This window comes from Monodon monoceros, unplaced genomic scaffold, assembly GCF_005190385.1.
Source record: "Monodon monoceros isolate NGI ecotype Baffin Bay Population unplaced genomic scaffold, NGI_Narwhal_1 Super_Scaffold_6, whole genome shotgun sequence".
Taxonomy (NCBI): domain Eukaryota; kingdom Metazoa; phylum Chordata; class Mammalia; order Artiodactyla; family Monodontidae; genus Monodon; species Monodon monoceros.
In genome coordinates, this window is record NW_021703783.1 from 94,757,936 (window position 1) to 94,776,208 (window position 18,273).

General features: G+C 56.4%; 1 protein-coding gene across 1 annotated transcript; it reads left to right on the forward strand.

The window, feature by feature from the left end:
• Positions 1-6,469: 6,469 nt before the first annotated feature.
• On the forward strand, positions 6,470-18,069 carry TSPO (translocator protein). The gene is made up of 4 exons (XM_029206641.1): positions 6,470-6,557; positions 14,758-14,968; positions 17,017-17,155; positions 17,633-18,069. Exons 2-4 carry the CDS (start codon positions 14,787-14,789, stop codon positions 17,819-17,821), a joined length of 510 nt encoding a protein of 169 aa, XP_029062474.1. The 5' UTR covers positions 6,470-6,557; positions 14,758-14,786; the 3' UTR covers positions 17,822-18,069.
• The last annotated feature ends 204 nt before the right edge of the window (positions 18,070-18,273 follow it).

The window sequence follows — 18,273 nt, forward strand, 5'->3', positions numbered from 1 at the left end:
CACACACACACACACACACACACACACACACACACACACACACACACGCTCACTCCACACCTCAGAATGAGAAAGATCTAGGTAGACCTGAGGTAGGAGATAGATGGGCCGCTGGGCTGCACAGCTGGGGTTTGTCAAGTGGAGTAAAATTGAAGCTTTGTTCTCACCCAGGCACTCCAAGGACAAAGCTAGTGGCAGAAGCTGAGCTCTGCTAAGGTAAAGAGATAAGGCGCCCACTCCTGAGGTCAATAAAAACTTCCCTGTCTGCACATGCGCAGGAAGGCTCCTTGGGGGTCAGAAAGGGAGCAGCCGCCACCCCATAGTATGTGTGGACATACACCCAGCTAGAAGGCCTCTGCAGTGGGACCCATCTTAGCAAAATGTTGCACATGCATGTTGGGGAGGGTCCTGGGACCCGTCAGCTGTGAAAAAAGAAATGAGATAATTGGCCAAATGTAAACCAAGACCCGAAGAACTGTCCTATATACGTGATTTAAATCACCTCTTTACTGAGCTCCTCATTCAGGACTCCCACACTCCTCTCTGTGGGTATATTTCTGGCTAGCTTCTGACTTACTGGCCCCCCCTCATTAGAGAGGAGGCTGGTAGCCTTTCCCTCCAGGTGTGTATTTCTGCCCTGCTTCTGTCTCAAACAAACTGTTTGTCTGTGTGCTCTTCCACATGTTATGCTGTGTCTCTAATAATAAACTTTGTACCTGATTTTACAGTTTTTGCCTCCTTGAAACACTCTTGCTTTCAAATGGGGGAAAGAGCTAGGGCCCCTTTGCTTCTAGTCTCTAGCCCCTCGTGGTCTAGCAGCTACGATCCTGGTTTTCATCTAGGCTATCCAGGTTCGACTCCTGGGCAGGGAACTACAATCTCTCTTCAGGACTGCTTACTGCTGTCTCTCCGAGATCAGACTTACATCATCAAGTCTACTAGAGTGAGCTTGTCCTGAGAAAAGAATCAGATGAGCTCTCAGGTCATCCGCAGCAGCCTTGCTTTTGACACGGAAAAGGAGGAAATGCGGTGCCTATCCAGCAAGAGGAGATTAGTTAAATAAGTGATGGCAAATCTATACAATGCTGTGGTGATAAAAGATATGGAGGAGGTTTTCAGGTTAAGACATGAACAGAGCACACGCTGCCTCCAGAAGCACATAAACCCAGAGGAAAGGAATCTTTTAAAGACATAAAACACAAGGACAGGGAGAACAGGAACAGCAACAGAATCTCTTCAAGCTGGAAACCAGGATGAACAGTATTATCTGATTCAGCAGACTCCAGACGGCCGAAGGCTGAGAACCAACCCTTATTCATACAACAGAATCCTTAAATGCTTAGGAACTGGTAGCCCTAGGCACTTCTAGATCTAAGGGTTAAAAAAGGCTAAAATTGGGCTTCCCTGGTGGTGCAGTGGTTGAGAGTCCACCTGCCGATGCAGGGGACACGGGTTCGTGCCTCGGTCCGGAAAGATCCCACATGCCGCGGAGCGGCTGGGCCCGTGAGCCTTGGCCGCTGAGCCTGCGCCTCCGGAGCCTGTGCTCCGCAGCGGGAGAGGCGCCAACAGTGAGAGGCCCGCGTACCGCAAAAAAAAAAAAAAAAAAAAAAAAGGCTGAAATTAAGAGAACTATTTGAAGGTGTCTTTGAAGAACAGTTAGATCTTTAGATGTCTTCCCTCTCTTTAGCCCCTGGGTGATACCCCTCCCTCATTCTGGCAAATGCTTAGCTCTGGAAAGGGCTGGGCAGGCCAAGGATCATGGTGAATGTGGGTTCTCTGCTGAAACAGGTGGATACTGACTGCTGAATGCAGAGATCTCCTCCCATGCTCCCAGAAATGTGCCACCAGACCCCTACCCTCCAGGCAAGAACTGCAGGGCCTTGGGGAGTCTGCCCAGTACAAGAGGAAATACTGAAGATACTGACAGCCCAGGAAGTTACCAGACAAATGACCAACAAGTTCAACTTACAGTGAAGCTAACTCAACAAATACCATCCAAAGACTTATTTTCCTTTTGTCTTCTTATCATGAGCAGCCAGGCAAAGATTCCCAAGCATCTGAGGAAAGCCTCTTACATACAGAAAAAAATAAAATAAAATAACTACAATGCATAGGAATCAGAGACTATGATGAGAGAAGAAAATAATTGTTTTAAGAAAATTATCCTTGATAGTTGAGAGGTAAGAGAAGACATTGATTGCATCAGTGAAAAATGTATAGGAAGTTTGCAGTGGGAGCATGGAGTCTTAACCACTGGACCACCAGAGAAGTCCAGGAAGTTATTTTTTTTAAAAAAGAACCTTCAGAAAACAACAACAACAAAAATCCCTTGGAAATAAAAAAATAGGATAGCTGAATTTAAAAAAATCAATAGAGGGCCAAGAAGAGAAAGTTGAGGAAACGTCACAGAAGTTTACAGAAAAAGAAGAAAGCAAACCATGAGAAGCAGGAGAGGAAGGGAAGTTAGAAGACAAGCCCAGGAAGTCCAGGATTCTGAGTAACAGGGATTACAGAAAGAGAAGCGAGAAAATGGAGGGAAGGAAATCATCCCCTCTAAAAATCCAGTTTCTGAAAAATAAAAGATATGAGTTTCCTGAGAGCTGGAACATTGGATGAAATTAGACCCACATCGAGGAATATCAGCATGGAATTCCAGGACTCTGGGGACGAAAAGCTTAAAATCTTCCAGGAAGAACAAAGGGGGTTACACACAAAGGCTCAGAGCACAGAATGGCTTCAGTCTGCTCATCGGCACCATGGCAGCTGGAAAACGGCGTGATGCTGAAGGACAATGATTTCCGACTTTGAATTTTTACTCAGTCAAACATCAGTCAACCACAGGACAGAGTGCAAGATCTCAAAAAAGATACCTCCTATGTAGCCTTTCTTAAGACTGTATCCTTCGGGACTTCCCTGGTGGCGCAGTGGTTAGGAATCCGCCTGCCAGTGCAGGGGACATGGGTTCGAGCCCTGGTCCGGGAAGATCCCACATGCTGCGGAGCAACTAAGCCCACACGCCACAACTACTGAAGCCCACGCGCCTAGAGCCCGTGCTCCACAGCAAGAGAAGCCCGCACCGCAATGAAAAGTAGCCCCAGCTCACCGCAACTAGAGAAAGCTCACGCGCAGCAACGAAGACCCAACGCAGTCAAAAAAAATACATTAAAAAAAAAAAAAAAGACTGCATTCTTGGAGGATGGGCTCATCGCCAACACAGGGGGACCAGGAAGGGCGAGATGTGCTGTCCAGGAAATGAGAAGCCAGCTACCAGAGGGGTCAAGGCCACCCCCAGGCTGGTGGTGAAGAGAGATCCCAGGATGACCTGTGCACCAGGCCTTCGAGCAGCCGGTACATCAGAGATGCACAGAGGGCTGTCATCACCAAGTTGCCACCTGTCACTGTCCTGCCTGTTTAGGAACTGAAATGTCTGGTGAGCCTGGCCTAGATTCCCATCCACACTTGGCCGTCTTGATCACAGGCTGATGAGACCCTGCTCTCCCTTCCATGTTCTACTGCCTGGCTCCGTGAAGGACACTGTTCCGTCTCACAGAAGTGTCCACCCCCGCTCCTGAGGTCTGGACACAGGTGCAGTGAGCTCAGAAGCAAGAAGACACACAGCCCATGCCTCTATTTCATATTGAATGTCCACGCCACAGCCTGGCGGGATGTGCCGACAGGGGAGCTGCACACCCAGCCTTGCCCACCAGCCGCCCCAGAGGGACTTCTGTCAATGCTCAGGGAGGCTGAGGCCAGTCTGTGCCCCAGCGGTTCAGTTCAGTTTCACCTTCGTAGGGGTCTTCCTCTGCCCCGGCCATCGTGTCCACTCTCTCCAGCCAGCTGCATGCTGCCCCTCAGATGTTTGAAGCGAATCAATATAGGGCTCAGGGAGACATACCTAAGGGTCTTAATAAAACTCTAAAGGAAAGTAAGGGCGTGTTTAACCCAAAAGTCAAGACAGAGGTGACCTCTGGAGTGGCTGGAGCAATCACCAGAGAGAGCGCCAGGAGGTTCCTAGGGCACTGGGAATCTTCTTCTTATTAACCTGGGGGTGGACAGACGGCATCTTGTTATTATTCTAAAGCGCACACGTGTTAAATGTAGACAAATTTTTGATAATGTAGAAAGAGGTTTCTGATTTATTGTAAGGGGAAGAAAACAAATTACAAAACCAATTATTTCATGAAGGCATTCTTGTAAAGAAACACGCGCACATGCTTAGAAAAAGGCATAGAAAAACTCACAAAGTGTTGTCTGTGCTTGGGTAATGGGAGAGTGGGTGACTTTTTTCTTTTTGCCTGTATTTTCCAATTTCCTTACAATAAATATGAATTATTCATGTAAGAAAGTAAGAAATATGAATTATTCATGTAAGTGTTCATGTAAACACACAAAATATAAGAAAATACTGTACTCAAATCACACTTAGAATTGAGAAGCCTAATGAATGACACAATAGTTAAGAGCGCAGGCCCTGGACTGCCGGGGTATAAATCCTGACTGCATCACTGACAAGCTGTGTGACCTTGTCACCTCTCTGAGTATTCTCTGGGGATTGGGAGGGTGTTTTCCATGCCTCCTTCCTCGATCGACTGAGGCCAGGGGCTGGGTTTGCTTGTGTTGTACCCTCCAGGGTTGAGCCCAGAGCTGGGCAACCTGTGGTGCTCAATATATACATCCCTTGAGGTTGGCACAGGCCAAATGCCCAGGAGAGGCTCCTATGCTCAGTGCTGTGAAGTTCAGAGGTCACTGCCCGATTAGAGTGGGGGTGGTACAGAGTCAGCATTCTGGAAGAGCTTCCTGGGGTGACACTGGGGAGCAGTCAGACTTGGACACGTGGAGTTGCCCAGGGTGGGAGTGAAGGATCCTCTGTGCAGGGGGAACAGTGTACGCAAAGGCACGGAGGTGGGATAGGGTCAGGTAGTCAGGGCCTTGAGTGCCAGGTAAAAGGCTTGGACTGTATCCTAAGGGAGCCACAGAGGGTCCCGAGCAGAGGAGGGGCATGGAAGGGACTCCCTGGGGGCCAGCTAGGGAGGATGATGGCCGCTGCCCAGGCTTAGGTGGGGTGTGTGCGGTTGGGCAGAGGGGGGCACAAGTAACGGGAGGCTTCCCAGCACCCCAGGAGGGGCATCCACATCTCATCTAGACCTGCAGTGTTAATCCCTATGGCAGCCACTGGCCCTCTGAACTGCAGGGCCTCACCTGTGAAAAGGGCGGGCCTAGTGTGTTTGTCCTCTGCCCGCCCCCTGCACCGGGCCCTGGTGCCCAGCAATTATTTGGGACCAGAAATCGCTGCCTCCCAGGATGCTCCGTGGGCCTTGAGCCCTGCAAGCAGGAGGGGAGAGGCGGGAGGGAAGCTGCATTGCCTCCCCGCCACGGGTCTTCCGCGGCAGGCGGGTTTGCCTCTCAGCCAAGCCACTGGGCACCTCCTTACAGGAAGAGGGTGAGGGCTGGCAGCTTGCTGGAAGGCGTGGCCAGACCAACTTCATGAGGAACAGTAGCCACAACGTGTGGGCCCATGGTACCTTGAGGGATCCAGGAAAATATTTTCATTTCTTTTAAAATCAGAAGAAAAACGTGAAAAGAACCCAGCCTGGATTATACCTGCCTTTATACAAACGCAGTCAAAGGTAGAAGAGGTCCATGAAGGCAAAAAAGGCAGGGCCTCGGGAAGTCAGACTTCAGCCCGGGAGCAGCAGGCAGGGTTCACCTGGGCCTCCCGACCCCCACCCCAAGTGTCCAGTTCGGGCAGTTGTGGTTCTGGCAGTCTGCGGGCCCCGCCAGGCCAAGTTAGTCAAGGGGGCAGTGACAGGCCCTGGGCTGCAGTAATAAAGCAGTGCATGCAGATGAGGCGGTGAAGTGCTCAAGGCCTGGGCCTGGACACGCTGTCCCATCAGGGTGACCCCGGCAAACTGGAGGCCATCTCTGGGCTGTGATGGTCACTGAATGCCAAGCGCCTGTGGTCTCCTGCATTACCATGTGGCATCCTCCTTAGTCCCACCATGCTGTGCCCATTTTACCGATGAGGAGATGGAGGCGGAGGGAGCCAGCCGCAGAGAGGCTGGGCCAGGGCTGCCTCCTTCCTGGGGCAACAGCTAAAGGAACTAGGGCTCTCCTCCGGAGATGGTGGCCAGGGTTGCTGTGTAGAAGGATGTTCAGGGCTCTGCCGTCAGGCGACGTAATTGCCCTCTCTGAGATCGGTGATCTCTATCGGCCCACTTTACAGATAGGAGAAATGAGGCACAGGAAGAGACGCGACCTGCCCGCAGAGCCGGCAGTGTCTGCGCGGCGGGGCGTTCACGGCGGGAAGGAGAAGCGGCCGGGAGGCGCGCTCGTGCCCGGGGGAGGCGGAGGCGCGTCTTTCTGGCAGGGCGGCCAGAAGAGGGAGCGCCCCAACCCGCTGGGTTGTCGGCGGCCGCCGCCCGGGTTTCCAGTCAAGCCGGGCGGGGCCGGGGTGGGCGGGGCCGGGGGGGGCGGGGCCTCGCGGGCGGGTCCGGGTCCGGGCCCGGCCCCCACCTCCCGCCGCGCAGTGCCCTTCCCCTAGCGAGTCGTCGTCGCCGGTGAGTGGGTTCGGGGCTTCGAAGAGGCGGCGGGAAGGGGGCCCCGCGCGGCAGCGACCCCCGACAGCGCCCGCCCGCCGGCGCGGGGCCCGAGGGGAAACTGCGGCGGGAGGTGGCGGGGACCCAGGGGGCGGCCGGGGGGCAGCACTAGGGACCCGGCCATTGGGTCGGCCGGCGGGAGGGGGTTGGTGACCCCCCCTCCCCCCGGCCCTGGCCTCAGCGGTCGGCGCTCCTGCGCGGCCGGGTTCCGGCGGGATTGGGGGCGCGGAAGGGGGAACTTGGGCACCCCCGCCCCGCCGCACCCCGCTGGGCCCTCGGGTCCCGCGGGAAGCGGAGCCGCGGGAGGGACCAGGCACCCCGCCTTCCCGCCCAATCCGGTAGTTGAGCAGCCGCGGCCGGCAGAGGGCGGGAGTGGAGGAGCGGTATACCTTGAGGATCACAAAGTGCCTGGGAGACCTCGGGCTCCTGATCCACTTGAGACACCCCATTTCTAGGGGAGGAAACCCAGGCCAGAGAAGGGGAGGTTATTTGTCCAAAGCCAGTGAAGGCCCCGCGGAGCCTTAGGACCGGGTCCCTAGATCCCCGTCAAGTGCTCAGGTGCGCTGTAATCTACACGTCCCGGTGTGGGCAGGGCATCCCCTGGGACTTGCCTGTCCCCTGCCCCTCCTGCAAAGGAGCTGGGAGCCCAGGTGGGAGGGGTCGTGGTGTTCCCGGAAAACTGGGTTCACCTCTCGGTGGGTGGTGCGGAGCCAAAAGGCACAAGCAAGCCGAGGAGAGAAGGAAGGATTTATTCCTTCCAACAAGCAAGGAGAGCACCTCCGAGCTTTCCCAAAGAAGTGTCTCCCCAAACAGCAAAACTGGGGAAGTTTTAAGCTGCATATTCATGAAGGGGCTTGAGCAGGGGAGAATTCAACATAGAATTGGGGCAGAGGTTTATAGAGTCCAAGCTTTAGTTGATTGAAGTTACGACGGGTCAGCAAAGGTCAGCTTCTTGTCCCTTAGGTTCCAGCTGATCTGGTAGCTGAGCATTTGGGGTGGGGGTAGGGAGATGTGTTTAAATTCTGCAAAACAGCTCAAAAACGTGTTTCGGGGTAACCTTTACCACTGAGACAGAACTGGGAGTTTTTACAACTGATTTATTATCTTTGCTATTGTTATTTCTCTTGCCTGATAACAGTTGTCTGTTCTTTCATTCCCTTAAGATTATTAGAGGCCTGTTCAAGGGCAAGCCCTGTGGCCAGGCTTAGATCACAAAACGGCTTAGGCCTAAAATGGCTTCTCTTGTGTCAAGAAAGCCATGAGTGGTTCTCTTCCTTGGGGGGCACTCGACCCTATCTGCTTACAGGGGGGCTTCCAGCTGTGAACACATGGCTGAGTGCCAGAGCCAGCCTTGCCGAGGCCTGTGGCCTGGCCCGGATTGGGAGCCTCTCGGGCTGGCCTGCTAAGGCACGATGGTACCTGGTACCAGCCACATGCTGCAGGGTGGACTGCAGGGGCAGGGGCAGGACTCGAGCCTCCCCTAAGGATGAGTGACTGAGGGTGTCCCAAAGGGTCACGGCCAAGGAGGAGGCTGTGTACAAGGAGCACGGCCCAGAGTGCCTGGTGCACAGCAGGCCCGCGGCCCAAAGGCCAGGCTGCTTGGATGTGGGCCGAGGGCCCCAGTGTCTCTGTGGGGAGTGGCGTGGGGACCCTGACACAGGGCAGCGGGAGGCCAGGGGCCGCTCCCAGGAAGCAGTAGCTCTTGTCCACTGGTCGTGAAAGGGGCTGAGGAGAAAGGCTCTTCGGGGAGCAGGGAGACAGGCTGCTCAGCTTCCGCAGAGGGAGCCTCAGACAGAGCCCTGGGCCTCCAAGGGAGCCTCTGAACTGGGGGGAAACTGACGCTCACCCAAGAAACTGCCCAGGGGCACGGAGCAGTGCAGCTGGGGTTCAAATGCTCCTGGTCTGATTTCAAAGCCCTGCTTCCTCCACAGTGCATGCCCAGAGGAGTATGTGCCTGGAATGTGTGTGTGTGTGTGTGTGTGTCTGCCTAGCCATGACTGAATGGTGTCCAGCTGGTTCAGCCAGAAACCAGAAACCGCTGACAGTGGATCGCTGAGCGGGGGTAGGGGAGGTGCTGACAGGGGGCGAGCGTACTTTGTGCCGTATACACTTTTGACTTTTCATTACTTCATTTCTGAATCTGTCTCTTATTTATATTTTCTTTTACTTATTTTTGATTGTGCAAACAATGCCTGAGCATGCTCTCTGTCTCAATAGTCATTCTCTGTAAAGCAGATTCCCCTTTGTCACCCCCAGCCCCACCCCATCCCAGACCAGCTGGGTTTCCAGACCTGCTGTCTGTTACATTGGATACTTTCATAATGAAAAAGATTAACAGAGGTTATAATGAGGACGATTAGCTGTGAGTCATTTAAAAAAAAAAGGAGCCTTAAAACAGGTCCCTGAGACCATTGGTGGTGGATTGAAGGAGACATAAGGCCCAGGAGGGGCTGGGTACAGCTTGGAGGTGGGGACCAGAGAAACGGCAAAACTCTGTTCTGTTTCTGAGCAGCAGTTCCTGTCACCTTCTATAGGGAGGCCTCAGAGAACAGAAAGCTCCTCCCGAGGCCCACTGCCGCCACCTCCCCTTCACAGACGGGGCCGCAGAGGCCCAGGAGTGAAGGAAGCGTCGCTAGGAGAGAGATCCTGAGTCTCACCCCAGGGGCAGGGAGGATTCCGATCCCGAAACTGCTGCCCACGGGCCCAGCTGGGACCTGATGCCTCGTCGGCGCTGGGACCCTGGCCCTGGTGCTGGAGGGAGTGAGGCTGTTGGTCCTGAGAGAATCCTCTGGCGCCCAGGCAGGGGGTGGAATGGCTGAGATGGGGTGGGAGTGGCCTGAGATGAGCCCTGGGCCCCCCGCAGGTTTCTGGGGCAGGGCTTAAGCGCCTTGTCACGATGGAGGAGGAAGCTGAAGAGGGGAGGTGACACAGCCCATCGTTGTGACTGGCTGTGTGGCCCAGAGCTGAGGCCAGCAGACTCCCAGATCAGGAGCTGGAGGGGTGTTTCAGGAGGTCTCAGAGTCACCCAGACCTAGAAAGTTCTGTGACTCCCTGTGCCTCGGTTTCCTCATCTGGAAAGTGGAGCCCACTATGGAGGCCGAGAGATGTGGAACTTGGGGCCTGAGAAGAGAAGCAGCTGGCCTCACCCCTGCGGCTGTTGTGAAGCCGCGATGACCCAGGCTGAATACAGCCGGGCCCTGCACCAGGCTCCGCCCCCCACCCCTCCCGAAGGCCTTGCACAGTCTCCTGACCCCAGGGCCTGAGCTCTCTGCTTTGCCCTTCTTGGCCTGTGTTTCAGTGGCCCCAGGCCTTGAGGGCGGGGCCTTTTGGAAGCATTTTCACCCACTGAGTGTTGGGTGACCAACCGGCTGACATTTTCTCAGCCTTGGGTCTGCGCCATGTGGCTGCTTCTTCTCCTGGAGGCATGAGTGGTCCCCAACACTGACCCCCACATCCCCTGGCTTATCTGGACCTCCCTTGAGCCTGCCCACAGCCCCATGAGGCACACAGGGCAGGTTACACCCACCTGATGTAAGGGGAAACCGAGGCCCAGAGAGGAGCTTTGGCTTGGCTTCACCAAGCAGGCAGGGCCTGTGTGGCCCTGCAGGGCCAAGGTGGGCGCTTAGTCACCTTCTGACGGAAACAGATAAAGGGCAGGTGGGTGGCTTTGCGTCTCTGCCTGAGCCCTGCGCCCCCTCCTGGCCACTGGAGTGGCTCTAACCCAAACCCTAACCCTAACCCCATCACGGGATGGATCTCTCTCAGGCCTGCTTGGGCCAGCTGCCCCGCCCTGCCCAGCCCAGCCCAGCCCAGCATGACTCAGCTTGGTGGGTCCCCTAATCGGGTGATTCAAGAGCCTGGCAGTCCCCGTGAGGCCCCAGGAAGCTCTTTGCCTGGGCTCTCTCCATGTGGGGCATTTGACCTACCTGTTTTCTGACCCTCAGGCTGGGCAGACCCTTTAATCCCCTTGGCCCAGTGGTGCATAAACACAGCAGCCTGGAAGGCTGAGCAGAAGCGTGGGCTCAGGCCTTACTCTGTCACCGCAGAGGGGAGAGCCACCACCTCTTCCTGGGTGTGTTTGTCCTGCACAGCAAGGGACCAGGGTGGTGGGCTCTCCAGCCCTGTCGGCTGGCACGCTGGGGATTTCCCGGGCACTGGCTGGGTGCCGTGGCAGGGTGACACGAGTGCCCCTGCCCACAACGCCTTGGGGAGAAGTATGGACCCAGGCTACAACGTGGGTGAGCCTTGAAAACATGCTCAGTGAGAGAAGCCGGACCCCAAAGTCCACATAACATGTGATCCCATTTATGTGAAATGTGTGGAAAAGGTAAATCCACAGGGACGGAAGGCAGATGGGTGGTTGCCAGGGGCCAGGGGAGGAGGAACGGGGAGTGAGCTGATGGGTGGGCGTCTTTTGGGGTGGAACTTGGTATAGATGGTTGCACGACATTGGGAAATGTACCAAATGCCACTGAACTGTGCACTTTAAAATGGTTCATTTTATGTTACATGACTCTCATTTCCATTAACCAAAAGCAATAAGAAATAGAAAACAAATAAATGGTCAGGAAACTCTGAGGGGCCTTGGTGGCAGATGGGTCAGGGGTGGGGCTTAGGGACCGAAGCAGAGACTGTGCACATTAGTGTCCAAACCAGGGTCCTTCTTTTCTTTTTTTTTTGTTTTTTTTTTTGCGGTACGCGGGCCTCTCACTGCTGTGGCCTCTCCCGTTGCAGAGCACAGGCTCCGGACGCGCAGGCTCAGTGGCCATGGCTCACGGGCCCAGCTGCTCCGCGGCATGTGGGATCTTCCCGGACCGGGGCATGAACCCACGTCCCCTGCATCGGCTGGCGGACTCTCAACCACTGCGCCACCAGGGAAGCCCCTTCTTTTCTTTTTAATGTTTCATTTTGAACTAATTTTAGACTTGCAGTAAAGTTACAAAGGTAGTGCAGAGAGTTGCTGCGTACCCTTCACCCAGCTTCCCCTAGTGGAACCAGGAAATTCACACCATGCCGGTAACCCCGCTAACGTGCTCAGCTGGCCCAGGACCCCATCCGTCTGGGATCCCACATTGCGTTTAGCTGTTATTTGTCCTTAGTCGGTGACATTTCCCTCCGTCCTTCCTTGCCTTTAGTGACCTTGACCCTTTTCAAGAGTGCTAGAACGCAGGCCAGGTATTTGGTTGAATGTTCCTCCGTCTGGGATTGTGACGTTTTCTCATAATTGGACTGGGGTTTGTGTTTGGGGCACGAATACCAGAGCAAGTGTGTCCACCTCTGTGAACCGTGTCATGTGTCTTACACTGGTGGCATTAACCTTGGTCACCTGTAAAAGGAGCACTGCTGAGAGGGAGGCGGGCCATTCTTTTGGGACAAAGTGGGCATAAATTGGGACCTTCCTGGGAAAAGGCACAGTTCAGCCCCCGACCCCCTGGGCCTCCGTGTCCCTATCTGTGTGTGAGAGTCAGTGCGAGGTGAAGCCCTCCCACTTGCCCAGCTCAGGTCACGGTCCAGGGGAGCCCTCAGGCACTGAACACAGCTTGTTAGGGTTGCCGAAGGGCTGTCACTTGGCTGCGGATTCAACACATTTATTAAACAGGCTGAGCAGGGCTGTGCCCCATGGCGTAGGTGAGAAAGCTGGCTGAGGTGGCCTGGGCTCCCCCGAGATGACACAGTGGTGGCTGGGTCCCAGGGCTCCACATCCACCTGGCAGCAGCACGGGGCCAGTGCTCTCCTGGCCCCGGGAGAGGTGGGCCTTCATACTGTGGTGAGATCAGACCCCCGCCCCCACCCCAGGAACACTTGTGTGCACCCTGGAAACCAGAGGGCCGGGGGGTGGGGTGAGAGGGGCAGGGGGAGAAGCACAGGAACCTTTACTTGTCACCAGCCAGCCCTGGGCAGTGTTCATCCTCACGGCTCATCTGTGCAGTGATCGTGGGGAATGAGCTCACTGTCCCCACTCGACAGGCGAGAAAACTGAGGCCCGGGGGGGAGGAATCAGAGTCACTAGATGGCAGAGCCAGATTCTGCTGGATGCCTGACACTCTCCGACTGTTCCTTTTAAAATTATGCTCATTATAGACATTTTGGAAAGCAATAACAAAGCATCGTAAATCCCTCTGCTGAGTGTGGGCCTTAGACTCCCAAGCTACCCGCTTGTGGAGGGGCCCTGGGCAAACGCCCCCACCGCTCTGCACCATGGGTCCGTCGGCAGGTGGGATAAGATGGTGTGGGTCCCTCAAAGGGTGAGGACAGAAAGACAGTGTTTGGGTCGGGCCTGTGCCCGGGCCAGGCTCACAGCTGTTCCCCAGGAGGTGTTTGTTTTATGAGGGTGATGGCTGCTAACATCTTCACGCACTTGTTACCGTTTTAAAATGCATATCCATTTTTTGCTAAAATTGGGATAATTCTGTATCAATTTTATATTCTGCTTTCTGCACTTAATGTTATGTTGAGGACAGTTTTCACATCATTAAAGAGTCCTCCAAGCTGGACTTGGGGGTTGACCCATCCTTAACAGTCCCCGGTGTTGGGCACTGAGGTTGCTTCTGCATCTCACGGAGCTTCGTGCCGCCCCAGGCCAGCAACTGCCCCTTCTGCCCTGGGCAGCCTTCGCCCTCCACCCGGAAGCCCCGATGGCTCCCCACTGCCTCCGGATGGGCACGGCCTCTTCCCGGTACCTGCTGCCCCGTCTGCCTCGTGCCTCTCTCCTCCCCCGCCGCAGTCCCCTCCCGTGTCCTGGGAGAAAGTGCTCTGTGCCCTTCCAGCACCATCTTCTCTCTGATCCCGGGTCGGGGTGCCCTGTCTGAGGTCTGGGCCTCTTCCGCTCCATCCGCCGTGGGTGCCCAGCCCCCACCCCAGCAGGCCGTCCTGGAGGTTTGCTGAACATAATCCATCTGTGTGGCTTCTTATCTCCTACAGACACTCCGGCTTCTCCAACTAGAGTCAGGGCGTGTTAGCAGGAGCTCAGCCCCTTCATTGTGTGGTGGGGAAACCGAGGCCCAGTTGGGGGTGCTGATAGGCTTGGGGTCCCACAGCAGGTTAGGCAGAGCTGGCCCCCGACCCCAGCCCAGGGCCCCGCTTGCTGTCTGGCTGGACTCTCAGCCCCAATGAGCTCAGCTCCCCGGGAGCCTTGAGCACTGCTGGGCGCCTAGTAGGTCCTCAGCGCAGACCTGGGGGCTGCTGGGCAAGGGGGAGTGTTTGACGAGCAGAACGGAGAGACCTGAAGATTGGGTCCCCTCTGTCCCTGCCTGGGGGGCTCCAGCCCTGGAGGTGGTGGTGACAGCATCCAGGCCTTCCTTGCCCTGAGCCCCGTCAGCCTCTCAGGGCTGCTGAGGGGCCCTCACCAGCCTTAAACTCTGTCCCTTTCCACCCATCACGTTCATGGCCCTGGGCGTCAGGGCCCAGCAGCTTTTCGACCTGGGCAGAGCCTGACCCCAGAGTGCTGTGTGACCCCAGGGAGGCTGTTTTCCCTCTCTGGAACACAGGGAAGGGGAGGTGATTTCAGGGTGGGCCCGTGGGATGATGTACAAAGAGACCCCCCTACACTGGGCTGGACCCAGGTCAGCCACGTTGATGTCCTGTTCATTTGCTGGAGGCCACAGTATGTTGGTGGGGAGCAGGTATTCGAGCCAAGCTCTGTCTGCTACCTGTTGTTGCATGAATGACAAATGACTGAATGAGAAGTATCGGAGCGCAATACTGCCCGGGGAGGGAGAGCTGGGCAGCCTTCTTGGTGGAGGGGACCCAAACTGGCCGTGATTGAGGCAGCAGAGAGGAGGGGTCACTTGCCAGGAGACCCAAGGTCAAGGGTGAGGGTGAGAGAGCACAGGAGCCTGGCAACTGGAGCGGGGGTGGACGTGCAGCCGACAGGGCAGCCTCATGGGTGGGGGTGGGGGTGGGGGTGGAAGCACACTCCCTGGGGCCCTTGGGCTGGGTGGGGCTGCAGGGCGGACTCAGCACCGGCCCCCCAACCTCACACATCTTTTCTGCACCTCCTGCGTGTTCCATCAATTGACTGGTTGATCCATGAGTGATGAGGGGCTGGTAACAGACCCACCCCTGGTTTGTGCATAGTAGGTCCTCAGGAAACGCCAGGGGAGGCCCCACCCCAGCTCTGGAGCATCACCGCCTCTCACCCCAGCCCTGTCTTCTCTTTCAGAACTTTCCGGAACAGCAGCTGCAGCAGCAATGGCCCCGCCCTGGGTGCCCGCCGTGGGCTTCACGCTGGTGCCCAGTCTGGGGGGCTTCCTGGGCTCCCACTATGTCTGCGGGGAGAGTCTCCGCTGGTACGCCGGCCTGCAGAAGCCCTCGTGGCACCCGCCCCGCTGGACGCTGGCTCCCATCTGGGGCACGCTGTACTCGGCCATGGGGTAGGTGGGCATGGGTGCTGGCCTGGCAGCTGGGCCTGTCCACCTGCCGGGGCAGGCAGGGCAGGGCGAGGCCCAGGCCCGAGGGCAGAGCTTCTCCTCCAGAGTGGGAACTGTGCAGGTGTTCCCGGGGCAGTGGGCACCACTTCCTGGCCTCGTTTGGCAAGTGAGGGTGGAGAAAACTATGGGGCCTGTTGGTTGCACAACTGAACTTTTTCCTCTGGGGCCTCCTGGGAGGGGCGGGCAACCCCGTACTGGCATTCTGGCTGTTTTCACAACAGCAGGGTGAGGCCGGCTCAGTGTGCGAAGTTCAGACGTGGGCATGTGGATGCTTCCAAGGTCGGTAGCAGTAAGAACAGCAGTAATAGTAGCCATTTGTCGAGCACCTGCCTGGTGACAGGCTTTGTCTCGGTTAATTTTCATGACCTCCCCCATTTGACAAGGGACCTCCCACAGACACAGGGCTTTGGAGTCGGGACCCTACAGGATTTCCTGGACTAGACCCAGGAACTGCCACCAGGCAAAGCAGGACTGGATGGGGGAGTGCCCCCCCCACGCCACCCCCTGGTGGCTCCAGTGGGAACCGCACCCAGGAGACTGGTCAGCTTCCCACCCTTCTCTGGAAAGTTCCCTGCATACTGGTTCTGTCCCAGCCCAGTGCAGGGTGGGGCTGCAGAGGGCAGGTAGCAGAGACCAGGCTGATGCCCCAGGGTTCTTTTTTTTTTTAATTTAAAAATTTTTTTATTTATTTTATTTTTATTTATTTATTTATTTTTGGCTGCGTTGCTGCACGCGGGCTTTCTCTAGTTATGTCAAGTGGGGGCTACTCTCCTTTACGGGGCGCGGGCTTCTCATTGCGGTGGCTTCTCTTGTTGTGGAGCACGGGCTCTAGGCGCGCGGGCGTCAGTAGTTGTGGCTCACAAGCTCAGTTGCTCTGTGGCATGTGGGATCTTCCCGGACCAGGGATTGAACCCATGTCCCCAGCATTGGCAGGCAGACTCTTAACCACTGGGCCACCAGGGAAGTCCGCCCCAGGGTTCTGATGGGAGTAAGATAGTCCTGGAAACCTGGGTGTCACCTGGGCCACACCCTCTGCCAGCCCCAGGCCCTCCTGCATCCTGCTTTCTCCTCCCCGTCCTGGCCCAGGCACCACTGTTTCTGCCTTAACTTGCTCCAGCCTCCAGGCCTCCCACCACCATCAACATCCTGATGGAGCACAAATTTGGCACCTCTCTTGTGGAACCCCGTGGAAACTCCCTGTGGTCCAGATAAGGTCCAACCCCTCACAGAATAAAAAGCCCAGGCTCTGGCCTCAGACCACCCGGGTTCAAATGCTGACTCACCTACTGATCGCCTGCCACGAGCCCTTAGCGCTTTGACTGTCTGTGCCACACAGTTCCTGCACCTGTAACATGGGAGTGGTAGTACTGCCCATCTCATGACGTTATCATGAGAATGAATGAGCTAATGCTCGGAAAGAGCGGTGCCTGCGTGTGTAAATGCTGGAGGGCATTAGCTATTATTATTGGTGGTGTTATTGTTGTCCTTGTGGCCCTAAGAGCCCCATGACCAGGCCCTCTTCTGCTTCACCTCCCCAGTGCCCCCCAGACTTCACCAGTAACATAGGCTCACTCAGGGGTCTCGTGCATGCCTCTAAGCCTTTGCATATCCTCGTTGCCTCCCCCTGGCAAACTCATACTCATCCTCTAAGGCCCAGCCCCAAAGTCCCATCCTGTTTACTTGCATGCCTTATGTGCTTCCCCCTTTACAGCACTGATGAAGATAATAATGTCAAATATTTATTGAGTGTCCCATGTGCCAGGTACTGCCCTAGGCACTGCCAGTGTATTAAGTAGAATCTCCACAGCAACCCCATGAGAAACAAAGGCCCAGAGAGGTTAAGCAACTTCCCTGAGACCACACAGCAGTCGGTGGCAGGGCATGGCTGAGCCACCAGTGTGTGGTCCCAGAGGTGAGCTTGGCTTCCGGCCCTGCAGGGAGGCTCCTGGCCTCTTCCCTGTTGGTGCCCTGACCAGCAGCCTCTCTTTCAGGTATGGCTCCTACATGATCTGGAAAGAGCTGGGGGGCTTCTCGAAGGAGGCTGTGGTTCCCCTGGGCCTCTACGCTGGGCAGCTGGCTCTGAACTGGGCATGGCCCCCCCTCTTCTTCGGTGCCCGACAAATGGGTTGGGTGAGTGTGACCTTGGCTTGTCTCCCTGGTCCCTGGAGACGGCCCCTCCCTTGGGGGACATGGGGCATCATATCCCAGACCCCCAGGGTCAGGGTCTAAAGGCGGGGGCAGGGGAGGCACTTGGCTCCTGGTTCACGTCTTCTCAGAAGCTCTTAGGGTACCAGGGCCCCTCAGCTGCTCCTCTTCCAATGCAGGAAGCCTTGTGGGGCTCTGATGGGTTTAGGGGCCGTTGGTATAGGAGAACCCACATTACACCTGGTGCTGTGCACCCCACACATGGCATAGTCAGGGAAGGGCGATTGTTCCCATTTTACAGATGAGGAAACTGAGGCAGAAAATGGGGGAGGGGCTTGGCCAGGTCACTGAGAGGCGGATGGAGAGTTCCCTCAGGCGTAGTGGTGGTGGGCAGCTGGGACACACAGCCCCATGGGTACGTGGAGCCTCAGGCCTCCCTGTCGTCCCTCTGTGTCTGTGCAGGCCCTGGTGGACCTCCTGCTGATGGGTGGAGTGGCGGCAGCCACGGCCGTGGTCTGGCACCAGGTGAGCCCACCGGCCGCCTGCCTGCTCTACCCGTACCTGGCCTGGCTGGCCTTTGCGGCCACGCTCAACTACTGCGTCTGGCGGGACAACCAGGACCACAGCCGTGGCCGTCGGCTCTCGGAATGAAGGCGCCCCGCCCTCCGAGGACTGCAGCCGCTGCAGGTCAGGCGTTGCTGGTGGTGGTGGCCCCTGGGCTCTCCTGGCTGCCAGGCTGCCTGTGTGTCCAGTCTCAGCCCAGGGGTCACCAGCGGTTTCAGAGGTGCTCCAGGCCAAGCCCCCACCCCAGAAACAGAGTCCTGTGCTTTCTGCACTGCTCGAAGCTCGCTGTCAGAATGTGGAATTTTATAAGCCAAATAAAGTTTTTTAACCTCCTGGCAGTGTCCTTTTTACTTGGGTGGGACCCTTGGCCGTGGGGAGGGCGAGGGGCTCGTCCTCTTGCTGGATGCGTCTGAGTTGTATCATCCAGATGACGTTGGGCCCGGCCGGGGCTTCGCCACAATTCTCGGGACCCTTCCAAGAGCGGAGGTGGCCCGTCCAGGGTGGAGCAGCAGACACTGGCATAGCTGCAGCTGAGGGAG